This window comes from Phasianus colchicus, chromosome 10 (genome assembly GCF_987193195.1).
Source record: "Phasianus colchicus chromosome 10, bPhaCol1.hap1.1, whole genome shotgun sequence".
NCBI lineage: Eukaryota > Metazoa > Chordata > Aves > Galliformes > Phasianidae > Phasianus > Phasianus colchicus.
This window is the reverse complement of record NC_143445.1, coordinates 16,442,574-16,455,830: the sequence shown is the minus strand read 5'-3', so window position 1 is coordinate 16,455,830 and position 13,257 is coordinate 16,442,574. Positions and strand designations below refer to the sequence as shown.

General features: G+C 41.7%; 1 protein-coding gene across 2 annotated transcripts; it reads left to right on the top strand.

Moving 5' to 3' along the window:
- The first annotated feature begins 1,626 nt into the window (after positions 1-1,626).
- Positions 1,627-10,552, top strand: LOC116235522 (cytochrome P450 2J2-like). 2 transcript variants are annotated; one of them, XM_031603738.1, is made up of 9 exons: positions 1,627-1,805; positions 2,955-3,117; positions 3,696-3,845; positions 4,698-4,858; positions 5,539-5,715; positions 6,765-6,906; positions 8,406-8,593; positions 8,955-9,096; positions 10,210-10,552. In XM_031603738.1, the coding sequence occupies exons 1-9, from the start codon at positions 1,635-1,637 to the stop codon at positions 10,386-10,388; spliced, it is 1,473 nt and encodes a 490-aa protein (XP_031459598.1). In that variant the 5' UTR covers positions 1,627-1,634; the 3' UTR covers positions 10,389-10,552. The 2 variants fall into 2 exon arrangements, with proteins under 2 accessions (XP_031459598.1, XP_090003055.1); XM_090146929.1 differs by having other exon boundaries at positions 5,539-5,728; positions 6,754-6,906.
- The last annotated feature ends 2,705 nt before the right edge of the window (positions 10,553-13,257 follow it).

The window sequence follows — 13,257 nt, the reverse complement described above, 5'->3', positions numbered from 1 at the left end:
GACTATAATTTAAGTTCCTGCTGTGTAAATGTAGGGGTATTAATACTTGTCTGATTAGCAAGTCAGCTCCGTTACAAATTTTAAATATAAATAATCCTGTAGGGGTTATAGGAATAGATATCTTTTCTTTGACATATCGTAAGTGTGGTTAATAATGATAAACCACCCTGAGCTGCTTGATAGATTGGGGAACTAGAGAAATGAAATCATTCCTTATTGTTAGTGCTATGTGAAGTAAATTGAAGTTATAGATCCATCCTTATGTCTTGTGTGGGGTTTTTTTTTGGAAAAACTGCTCAGAAGGAATGGTGGTGCACTGGCACAGGCTGCCCAGGGAGGTGATGGAGTCCTCAGAGGTGTTCCAGAACCATGGAGATGTGGCACTGAGGGATGTGGGCTACACTGTTGGTAGGTAGATGGTTGGACTAGATGCTCCCAGAGGTCATTTCCAACCTTAATGATTCTATAAACTCCAGGACATCCTGGTTTTGAGCACATAGACTGTTTAAAGGTAGTGATGGGACCCGGGCCACACTGGTCCTGCAAATAAACGTTGCTGATTGTGTGTCTGGAAGAGGAGGCATGAGTCTGTTTATTAGCTTTGCATAGATAAGGTCGTAAAAAATGACTTTTCTATTCTGTCTTCGCTGTATAGTGCAGGCATAAAGGTATGTGTGATAGCTGCAGTGTTGGGCAAAGTGAAGGAGACAGAATGATATCACTGAGTCACTTATTTCCCTAATTTGCCAGGTTTGCAAAATACTGCATGTATGTGGGAGGACAGGGCAGTTTCTTGTTCAGGCTTGCGCTTAATTTTTCAAACGAAGACGCTTTCTCTTTCCAATGCAAGATAAGATCTCCTGATAATTGACACTATGCTTTCCCCCTTCTGCGTTGTGCAGTAGGTGTGAATCCCTTTGTTGGCAGATGATGGATTTTTGACGTGTTCTGTAAACTTACTGACAACTGGTCATCATAGCCAGGACTCTGAAACTGTGATCGAAACTGTAGAAAATAAACCAAGGATAACAAAACCCTTAACAGAAGTGATGTACTAAAAAATAGAAATTAATAGCAATTGGAAATTTATATTTAATTGTTAGGTACAGCATAATTTTTATGTTTTGACATTGTGATGTATGTTTGTAAGCATTATCTTTGTGTCATTCATCCTCACTTGAGGAAAATGCTATTCGTGTACTGGCAGGCAAATGCGAATTTGCAACTGCATGTAAAGATAAATAACATTTAAGACTAAAACACCTGTTAAGTCTAACCTACTATTTACATTCTGCCATGTAACTCTCATCATCTGAATTCAGTAATTAGGAGATGAACAACTATGTATGTTTTTAAGGTTCCCAAGGCTTCAGCAGAAGTCATTCCACGTTTTCAGGTTCTGGCTACTTACAAAGAGCTTGGTATGCCTCTGGTCAGTGATCAGTCTGATCTATCTCAGTAATGGGAATAGATGGGGTGCCAGGAAAGGGTAGGCAGTGATAAAGAGGGAGGGACAGAGGGAGGGAAAGAACTGGGACTCTACAGGACTCAGTCTGCAAAGAGTACTGGCGTAACGAGGAGGAAGATCACCTTTCCCAAGCTCCAGTACTCTAAGCTGAAAAATCAGCTTTGAAATGCTGACAATTAGCCAAGCTTTTGTCATTTTGGTAATTTTTTTATTAAGTGTTCAGTTTCTCAAACTGCAAAAGGCACGCCAGCAATTCCCTCCTGGACCAACTCCTCTCCCATTGCTTGGAAACTTGTTGCACTTGAACTTTCAGTTTCATCGGGATCTTCTGATGGAGGTATTTATTTTCAGATACTCCTGATTGGTTAATTTTTGTCACAACTTAAAGCTGATAAATTAGCAACCAAATGACATTTTTAACTCTTAGGAGAGGGGCAGACAAAGTTTGAATCATAGAATATCTTGAGTTGGAAGGGACCCCATAGGGATCATTGACTCCAACTCATCTTTATATATATGTATAAAGATGAACTTGATTCCTATATTCAGGTTATGTGAAATGAGCTGGCTTCACAATGAGCTCAGTCCTCAGTGATTCTTAAGAATCAAACAAATTGTGGATAGGGTTTCTGACTCATTATTTAGCTGGGAGAATACCGAGTTAAAAAGATGCTTCTCCACTGCTGCTAACTCAGCAGGGAGGTGTCACTGCCTATAGCAGGGGAGCTGGAATATACAGACCATCTTAAATGTGCCTTCCAATCCAAACCATTCTATGATTCCATGATTCTAACTCCAAATGTGTTTCTTGAGGAGAAATAAGTGACTGCTGTGACCAAGTGGATGTAATTCTGGAGGTGCCTTACACGGAATCTCCCATCTTTTCTGTATCGCTGTGGGAGCAGAGTCCCATTCTTGTATGAAGCTCTTTTTCCATTATTAACTGAATTTCTTCTGTCATACGCTTGTCTCTGCTTAGGGGTTTCTACTGCCTCCAATGATCAGTGCTCTCAGTATTGTGACTTAGCTGCAACACACTGCAGAGCTGTTGACTAATTTGTGGTTCCACCTTCTCTCCTGGAGCACACAGAGGAAGCAGGTTTAATCGGTTGGTTTCCTCTTGCAACAGAAGGGATACCTGGAGGCACAGAACCCCTGGGATGTGCACAGTGTGGCTGTTCTATTAACTAGTACAAACTTTGGGACTGGATATGACACAACCTAAAATACAAAGTTTTCTTTGTGTTGGTGCCGTGTTGGTGCAGGCTGTGCTTTGAAAGGAAAGTCACTTCCCCAGGGTGATTAAAATTGGCTACTGAAAGCCTCATTCTCAGAAAAGCAAGACTGCTTCTAGCTGTAATTCTGTTCATAGGGATGATGTTCACAGCGTGAAACTGGCCATTTGGCCAGTGAATACCAAGTGTGGTATCTACTGGAGGTGTATGGAGCTTCACGTGTTCTCTTCTGGCAACTTTCCCATCTACAGCTGGCAAAAACTTATGGCAACATATATACCTTGTGGTTTGGGTGGACCCCGGTGATCATACTGAATGGATTTCAAGCAGTGAAGGATGGCATGACAACACACCCTGAAGATGTTGCTGGGAGAATGGTATCTCCTTTCCTCAGAGCAATGGCCAAAGGAAAAGGTGAGATTTTTCCTTCATGAGGATAAATAATGCAGAGTAATGTTGACTTTGCAAACACTTCTGCCTCAGCCTTGTCAAACCCTCTACCCTCCCATTCAGAATGCTCATCCAATGGATACTGCCCAAATCCCCTACTAGCCTCATGCATATCCTGCTATTCGTCGTGATGCCTTTTATCCTGAGCTTTCCCAAGCCTGGGAAACACTCCAAATCAGGTTATTTCTAGGTGGCTTTTTTTTTCTGTGTTCAAGATGTGTGCAATCCTAGCTCAGGACTCAGCAATCTTGCTCTCTGCATGGAATAATCCATCCTGCTGCAAGGGATTTTGCTGCACGTTACATGGACACAAAGCATCCTGGTAGGTTTGGCAACTATATGTAATACATGTGGCTGCCAAACACGTTCCATGTCGTTTGGATATACTGGGCTGTGATTTCTGATTACTGACATTTGACCTCCTAAAGATACTTTTATCACAGTGCGGTACCTGGTTTACTCCATATATTCCACAGTATACTATTTTTAAATGAATTATTTGTGTCTATGGTAAATATTAATATGGCAGGGAATGCTCTCAGGTATTTTACTGGCAAGTGGTCGCTCGTGGAAGCAGCAGAGACGCTTTGGTATAATGACTCTACGCAACCTGGGAATGGGGAAAAAAGGCCTGGAGTACCGAGTGCAAGAGGAGGCTGCTCACCTGGTGGAGCTCTTTAGGAACCTGAAAGGTATCTGTCTGCTATGAAATTAGACACTTTTCAGTCCTGGATCCATACCTTCAGTATGAAAGCTTACCCTCTTTCTTGGGTCGGAGGGGGTACGGAATGGGATATCCAAACTCAGTGAAGCCTGAAGAGCAGACTCAGTCTATTATTACAAGTGGGAATTTCTTAAAAAGCACTTTCTAACCTTACTGAAGTACCAAACTTCTGAAATCCCTCTTTCTTGTGTTTATCATTTATGTATCATTTACTGAATGAACAATAACGTGGTGTCATTGAATTGTGTGGCAAAGTCAATCATGGATTTTCCATAGTAGGTAACTAAAGAGTATTGCAGAGATGAGTCCTTTTTCTAAATTCCAACGATGCCAAGTGCCATGACATAAATTGGGGAGGATTTTAGTGTCTGTCTGGCTAAATAACTATTGGCAATAGAACCAAAAGTAGGAGGTGAGAGGGGAACTTCAGCAGATGATCTGGCTTGGTGTAGCATCCAAGCCAGGATCACTTCCATCCAAAAAAACTTTGACAGATGTCTGTCTCATATCTTTTAAAAAAATCATCAGAAATAATTACAGTTTCAGATGTAGAGAGTATATAAACATTTTGTTACTTTGCAGTTTCTATCCATCTATTCTGCCTCTTTAGCATAGGAAGGGCTATGAGATTGTTTTAGAGCTATGCTCAAAGACTATGTATTATTTTTGTGAATACACATTTATGCCACATCTGTCCCCATTCATGCCCCAGCTCAATAAGTGGAGAATTTTATGCAATCTCTATTAATCTCTTGTTCTGTTTGTGTAAGGAACAGCTGAAGAAAACACTGAAAGTGAATTCTAGTTACTGTGTTTGCAGGAAGACCTATGGATCCTTCTTTTCCTCTTTTCCATTCTATTTCAAATGTAATCTGTGCTGTGGTTTTTGGATATCACTTTTCTGATGAGGACAAAACCTTCCACGAGCTGATCAGTGCCACAGAGAAGATATTTAGTTTTGCGGGCAGCTTCTTTTATCAGGTGCGTAAATAACAGGTTGTTTTTTTTCTGAACTAGGTCAAAAATGAAAGGGCAGTTACAGAAACAGGTCTCTGAAAGTCCCAAGATTCAAGTTTTGTCTGAGATTTTTTGTTAGACAGCCCCCATAAGATAAAATGAAGGCCAACTTTGCATCCAGATTTTCTCCATTAGTTACATTTTGATGTTTGCATCTGTGAATAAACTGGGTAATGGGGATTTTCAATGGCGTGACAAATTCCACTGATATCTGAGTTTTATAGGAAAAAGGAAACCAAAATGTTGATGAGGTAGTAAACCTTCAACAAATCTATCATGTGATAGTAACACTATTCAGGTCACCTGTAGTAAAGCTGCTATTTAAGCAGGCAGAAGGAAAGTCTCTTTAGTCCTGCCTCAGTAATATGGAAGGCTTCAGACAAGGTTCAAGATACCCTCTAAAACTGCACAGTGCAAAGACAGCTTATAAACTGTCAGGAAGTAATGAGACAAATGTCTGCTACAAGCTTATAACATTCCAGTCCAAAGGTTTAGGGAAAAGAGACTGGTGTAAACTAACAGATAACAGGGTGAAAAAGGCAGACAGGACCCTTGAGTGTTTCCAGCAATACCTTCCCTTAGATCCAGAGAAGTGTCTCACTGGGTTCTGGTGTATAACCTCTGTTGGTGTGTCACTCCTGCAGCTGTATGAAATCCTCCCCTGGCTGATGTGCCGTCTCCCTGGTCCTCATAAGAGAGTGTTGTCTTGCTATGACGTCCTGAGTTCTTTTTCAAGGATGGAGGTCAGAAGACATGTGGAGAGAGGGACACCAGATGAACCGCGGGATTTCATTGACTTTTATCTGGCTGAGATAGAGAAAGTAAGTGTTCATTCTGCCTGGTCGCACACTGATGGAGTACGTAAGGCCTAACAGACAAGGACATCAGCCATTCTGTTTACACAAACAATGCCATAATAAGTCTGCTAAGTCTCTCTGCCCAGGTTATCCATTTCCCTAGCAGGAAGTGTCTCGTGAGCTAAAAAAGCTCTGTTAAGGACACAGAGTTTTCTGATGCAAACTTTGTCATTTTGGAATACTTTTGGATGCTAAGAAGCAACTTGAGATACTTAAGAAATATCTCCTGGAGGTGATGATGTATATGTAGCTACTACCTCTGGTCATCACCTTTCAGCTAGTCAGGATGCCATGTTCTCAGTGTTGGCACATGGGCTCAGGAAGGTGATACATCCTTTTTACAATAAATATGAGTGACTCCTAAAATAAACACTTTAGAGGCAAAGATGCACCTTTTTATCTGAATTTTTCTAAATGTTTTTCTATTTTACTCATCATAAGAAAAAGATACTTGGATACCTTTCTTCCACCACTTGACATCTATCCTAAACTGAGAATGGACATGATCATCATGATCTCTTAAGATTCAGATGCTTTATTCTTTGTTATTTACTGCACTGTTTGATATCTTACTGTTGAGACCAAGGCACAGAGAGTGACGCACTGTGGGCCGCATGTTTAGAAGTACACTCTGGACAATCTGTAAAAGCTGCTGCTACTTCTTTCATAGAATCCTAGAGTTGCTAAGTCTGGAAAAGACCTCTAAGATCACCATCCACCTACCACCAATATTGCCCACGAAACCTCATCCCTAAGTCAACAGGCGTACACCTGCCTGTTTCTTTCTATTTTCCTTTTCAAAATGAAATAATATTTCATCTCATGAAAAAGAGCAATGCAGACTTGCAATGTACATTTGAGAAACATTTCACCTCTTAGTACTTGTCAAAAACTGTAACTCTGAATATTCTTTGTGCATGTGCCAGTTGTGGAAATAATGACTCTCAGGCAGAAGACAAGAAGGATGATCTAACTTTCATGGTTTAACTTCGACTTTTTATCATAATCTACAGTCTAAAGATGAGGACAAGCCCAAGTATGATGAAGACAACTTGGTGCATGTTATAAATGATCTTTTCCTCGGTGGATCAGAGACCTCAAGCACAACCTTGTACTGGGGACTGCTCTATATGGTAGTCTATCCAGATATCCAAGGTGAGAGAGATTCTTGCTGTGAAATACTGTGAGTATAACCAGTGTTAATGGTGGAATGTAAAGAGTTGAATGCACAAGAGCCATTAGATGAGCTTGGCTCTGACCCTCTGAGAACACTAAAGCCAACTTGCTAAAATTACAGCAGCAGAAGAAAACAGAGCCCTGTCCTCTGAGCTGAGCAAACCAGGTGGCTGAATGGTTCTCTTCCATTTCTGGCACAGCACAGTGCTAAGCACACCAATACTCCTAACATGCCACCAGATTGCTTGATCTCTTACTGGCCAAACTAGTTGGTCAAAACTTGGCAAGTTTTAAAGGGCTGCCAGCTTCCCTCAGGAAGTCTTGGGATTCTGATAGAGTCAGCTGCCTCTTCCTGTATCTTTCCCCTCAGGAAAAAGGTGGAGATGTGCAAGGTAATAGGTACAATGCAGAACCATACACCTCTTTGAAGAGCAGAGTGAATCCTTGTCCCTGCTGGGTGCTTCAGCAAAGCACACGTTGAGGCAGTGAGCATTCATGGAATATGGGTGGCCTCAAGATTTTAGTAAAGCCTATTCTATGTGTAACCAGCCAATGGTGTAATCATCTCATCTTTAAATAACCACTAATGCTTGTCACAGATTATTTAGGAGAAAACAAAGCATGAATGTGAAACATCTGCGAGAGACAGAAAGATTGCAAATGCAGAACAAAAAGTTTAAGGGGAGGAGTCTGGCTGCCTGATGTGTAGAGACATTTTCAAGCAAAAACGGCTGACAGTGCACACAGACTGCATCTGTTATACTGCAAAAGAGATTGCTCATCTAATTAACACCAATTCCATGAATGAATGTAGTTCCAGGCTGAGTCTCCTCCATCTTACACCTATGCTTGGAAGAGAAAGGCTATGGCCAGGGCTTAAAAGGACTTCTGGGGTCGGTGGTTCTTCCATCTGCTGTGCTCACGCACTGAAAGTGAGGGAGATACCCATATTCCCCCAACCTCTGCAGGAGGCAGAAAAGGCTGTCACTGTGTGCATATTTGCTCACATCTTTGCTCGAGGCTGGTTCTGGTGGAGTTTGTTCAGCGTTGCCATACTTGGACCAACTCTGCTTAACTCCTCTCATGCACTGAGAGTATCCAAGACGTTTATGTACGTTTTGAAAGAAAGATTTAGATTTTGAGATAAAGGAAACAAGCAATCCCTAAATGCCTTCAAAATCTGAAGCTGAGTGACATGGCCTACACTAACCAAGGATGCAGAGAGGGAAACATCAGAGCTGGGATAAGTACAGTGTGGTCCTTGCTTATGATTCTGGGCCACACAGTTTTTTTGTTGTTGTTTTGTTTTGTTTTTCTCTTGAGTTTTACTTTCATATATTAAATTGAGATATTGTATGTTAAAGACTTCATGTACTATGCTGAAATACTGAATTTTCCTATTTCTCTAAAAAAAAAAGAGAGCAATTGAAACTTTTGGTGCATTTTTCCCATCTCAAATGTTGAATATTTCTCCATAGAGAAAGTGCAGCAGGAGCTGGATGCTGTTCTGGATCCCTCTCAGACCATCTGCTATGAGCATCGGAAAAAGCTGCCCTATACGAATGCTGTGATTCATGAGATCCAGCGCTTCAGCAACATTGTCTTTGTTGGTCTGCCCAGGGTGTGTGTGAGGAACACAACATTGCTGGGTTACCCTGTCAAAAAGGTATGGATATTTCAATTTAATATCATCACTTCTGCCTATAAACTGTTCTTCACATAACCCAGGAGTATGGCCCCCGGGTTACTTGCTGTGGGTTATCACTAGAAATGTCATTAAAACTTGCAGTAGAAATGGTCACCATGATGCAGCTGTACCAAAATCAATACTATTAATTCCCACTGACATGGCTGCAGGGCTGGAACTGATAATTTACAATAGAAAATGACTAACAGCTCCCATTTTCTAGGAGGATAATCCCCTAACCAGATGATATCTGCTCATTGAAAAGAAATGGCAACAAGGCAGTAGTAACTGATAGGTGAAGTGAGTCAACAGAACTTTATCAGTAGTCTCTCCCTTGCAGGGCACCATCGTTATTCCAAACATAGCATCTGTTCTCTATGATCCCGAGCAATGGGAGACACCTCGACAGTTCAACCCTGGCCATTTCCTGGATAAAGAAGGGAGCTTTGTAAATAGAGAAGCCTTCTTACCATTCTCAGTAGGTAAGTACACCAGCAATTTGAGCGGCCCCAATAGATTAGATGAAGGATACAGAAGAGTGAGTATTGCTTCAGACAGCACCTCATACCTTCACTATTTGCTGCTTTTAAGGATGGCACTGACACATTATCTGCTGAGGGAGACAATTCTGTGCTGTCAGGCCCCAGAGTGCTCTTAGGACACTGCAGTGGGAATGCCACTTGAACACCTGAACTTCCTGGGTTTGTTGCATGTTGCAGTCATCCATTGGTGCTGATTTGTTTTTCCTCTATTATTCTTCATACGTGTTTTTTTTTTCCCTGATAAGCAATGTGTCTCCTTTGTGCTGGAATTGCTTGCAATCCTTTCTAAAGGAACAAGCTGAAAGAAAAGCAGAAATCCATCCTCATATACAAAGTTTCTAGTTACAGAACCAAAAATCCAGTTGCAAAATAAGGGAAGCAAGATAAAAGCACAGTTTGGGATCACATTCAGCAGTTAAGTTCTTACTCTGACAGTTTGGTTTTAGTATCTCTGCTGACATAGCAAGGTAGTCACTTAAATGCCTTTCTAGGAGTGGTTTCTTAGTGCAAATGGAATAGCTGGCTTTTGTTTTTCCTCTGTTTGTCTGCTAATCTGAAAATGTGAATGTATTGTTAACTTGTTTTCTTTAATTTGTATGGTTTCTGTGCCATTCCATACCACTGGTTCCAGGAAGGAACACTTGGCAATTAACAGTAGGCCTCTTGCTTTGCCTGCATATGACCAAGTTTTGTTCAGTTGCAAGTGCTGTTGCTAGGTAATTTTGACCCACTGACTTTAAGTCACTAAGAAAGCATGTACAATTTACTGGCAGATTCTTTGGGTCTGACCATGAAGCTCAAAATGTCCTATAAAATGAAAGTCATTTTCAGCCACACTGAGAAAGAAACAATGGTGATACCTCAGGGCTTTTCAAGTGATGCCTCCTGACACTGGAAGGGAACTTTTTGAGAAAGAATTCAGGAAGTTTAGTTCTGTAGCTTTCAGGAACCTGACCCTGAACAAGAGTCCCCACTGCTTATGGCAAGAATGAAAAAAATGATTGTCAACTAAGTTCCTAGATACTCACTGTCATCGCCCTCTTCCTCCTGCAGGGCACCGGGTGTGTTTGGGGGAGCATCTGGCAAGGACTGAGCTCTTCATTTTCTTTGCCAACCTGCTGCGGGCATTCACCTTCCGGCTCCCTGAGGGAGTGACGACGATCAACACTGAGCCCATTTTTGGGGGCACACTGCAGCCCCACCCATACAAGGTGTGTGCCATCCCACGCTAGGCTGCGGACATCACAGACCACTTTTACCTCAGTGAACTTCCTCTCAGATGTATAAACACTCTTTGATCAACCAGTATATCGACATCAGTCTATCGCAGCACTATTCAGAAAGTGGAGACAAGCCAACATCCAGACCACCAGTACTTCAGTGTGGTCCTTGTGAAGGTCCCAGGCATTATTGCAAGGATCTATTATTTTTTTTTTTTTTTCCCTTTTGGAGAGCATCCAAAGAAAAACACTATGGCTCCCAGTTGTGAAGATTGCATTCTGTGCCCACCTGTCCTAGCCAAGTAGGATTGCCATGGTGCTCACTATTGAGCAAACGTCAGTGTGATTAAATAGAAGACCTCAGCAAGAGCTGAGCAGGTGTCATTTCTGTGAGCAGTCTGACCTCAAGGCATTTGACTCTGGAAAGTGCACATTTTAAGGCCTACTTTGGTTTTCCTATCATGACACACTTTAATTTGTTGGCAGGCTGGAAATAAAAGAAAATAAAATGGAAACACATTGGAATATGAGTGCATTAATGTCTGAGTTTGAGGTAAGCATCTCCCATGGATAAGACAAAAAGAGTCAATGTGAATTCAAGTGAACTTAAATTTCACAGTTACTAACAGTGTGAATGTGTAACTCAGCTGTGTAATCATTGTTATAATGTATTGCCAGTTTATTTTGTCATTTTTTAAAAATTTGTTTTTTATGATGTAGAATCATGCTGACTTTGTTTGGGTTACTACAAGATTGGGACCTTCAACTCTGTAATCAGACCTTCTGCTCATTGAATGAACACAGTAACTGGCAGTAGAAGAACTTTATCAACCCTGCTTGGAAGGGGCATAGATGTGGGGTGAGATATTCACTTTGCCAGTGGATTTCACAGCTAACTGTTCACAGCAGAGGAATACAGAGACTTTGGAAGACAACATCTGGAGACTTTCTGAGCACACAGATGTTTCCCATCTTTTCTGGGCCCTTCTCTTCATTATAACCCATACTGTACTTCCAGTCCTCCATTCAATCTTACTGCAATCTCTCCCTCTCAATTTTCAGTTCCTGCTCCCATCCACTCCTTATCCACATAAACTCTATTTCAGGATTCGCCTTCTCTTTTGGTTTCCCACCACTTACATCCTTTCATCAGACCAAGGTTCTGTCCCCTCTTACGCTTTTCTGCACAAGTATTATAGACACATCAGTGATGAGCTGAAAACCACAACCAGTGAGTTATAGGTGGCGTTTGGAAGATATCCTTTTTTTCTTTCCTGTGGTTCTACACCGTAAAAAGGACACTATAGTAACTAGAGAGGCACTGGAGGAAGCTCAGAGTAAGAAAATATAAATGAAGATTTGATGCAGGAGTTCTGAAAGATCTTTTTTCTAATGTAGTTACTTACAGGCACTGATCCCATTCACGACAGACAATTAAGCATACAGCTGGAGGTGACAGCCAAGTTCATCTGTAGCGATGACAAGCAAATTGCTGTAGTGCTCTTGAGTCCAAATCACTTTTGAAAAAGATTCAAATCTTGGAGTTCAGTAAAGTTATAATCCCTGCTATAAATTTAGGATTAAACTTCTATGAGGACCACAGGTGGTTTTATACTGGGGTACAAATTATTTGGAATTAAATCATTGCGGTACATATGAACTTCCTAAGTTTAAAATGGAGAATAATGTTACTAAAAAGAAGTGATAGCTACTGAAAATCATGCTGAGATGGACCAGATCCTGGCACTGCTCCACAACAACCCAGTATCAGCAGGCTGGAAAGGAAATCAGAATACTAATGGGTTTCACAATAGCAATATGAACAATCCAGCCTGCTGACTACATGCTATATCAATTACATCTCTTGCTGCCTTTGCCCCCTCTTCTTGTCATCTTGCTACTCACTGAAGAGGCTTAATGAGAAGACACGTTCTCATGGACTGGAACATTATGTCCTCTGAGACTTTCTGTCTTAGAGAACAGCTCTGCTTTCCCTCCCAGAGATCATTTTCCCTGTACAGGGTTGCAGACACCCAGCTCCTAGACTGGCTGAGAGATGTGCAGAACATGGGGACAGAGCTGAAGTCATTCCAAGTCAGGTGTTGGAGAGATAGGACAGCAATGAGCAGTGGGACTATGGAAGAAACCACTGCTTCCATGTTGTGCTGAGGGTTTTTAGCCATTAGTGTTATTTCCAGGCATTCCTGGTTACTACTGTCCTTTAGCACTCTGTTGGTGGCTCCATATGCCCCAGTACAGTGAGCCATGAGAGCTTTGTGCCTGGCTGTGCTTGGCACCAAAAAAAAGCCAATCTGAAGAAAACTGGGTTGGCTCCATTGGCTTCCGTCATCCCCTGCCCACAGCCCTTCCCATTTCCCTACTGCCTCTTCAAGTGCTGCATTATTTCCTGATCCCCTTGTCACCACTGCTTACAGACCCTAGGCACACATCTGCATTACACCATCAGAGATCTGCCAGGTAGGAAGGCATACACCCTGCTGCAGATGACTGGGGGTGATGTAACATTTAAGTGAAGTGACTAACCCTCCACCCCATCTATTTTTTAATATAATCAATGTCAACCACAGCCCCAAGTCTCTGAGTTGTGGTAGCTTTGTCATCCTTAATAATATGGTTTAGAAGAGTTTGAAACCAGTTTGCAGGCGTTTATTCAAGTGAAAGATCCCCAGCTGGATCTATTGCTTTTTAAGCCACTGCAATTCCTTTGGGAAAAAGCCAGATCATGTCACAGAACGTGGCATGAGGAGGTGGCTGCTCTGCTTAACATTTGCAGCACAGCGGGAGTCTGAAAGCAGAAGCCTACAGGATTTATATTGCTGGACATGAGAGGAGAGAGCTGCCCAACTTTATATGGTGCCTA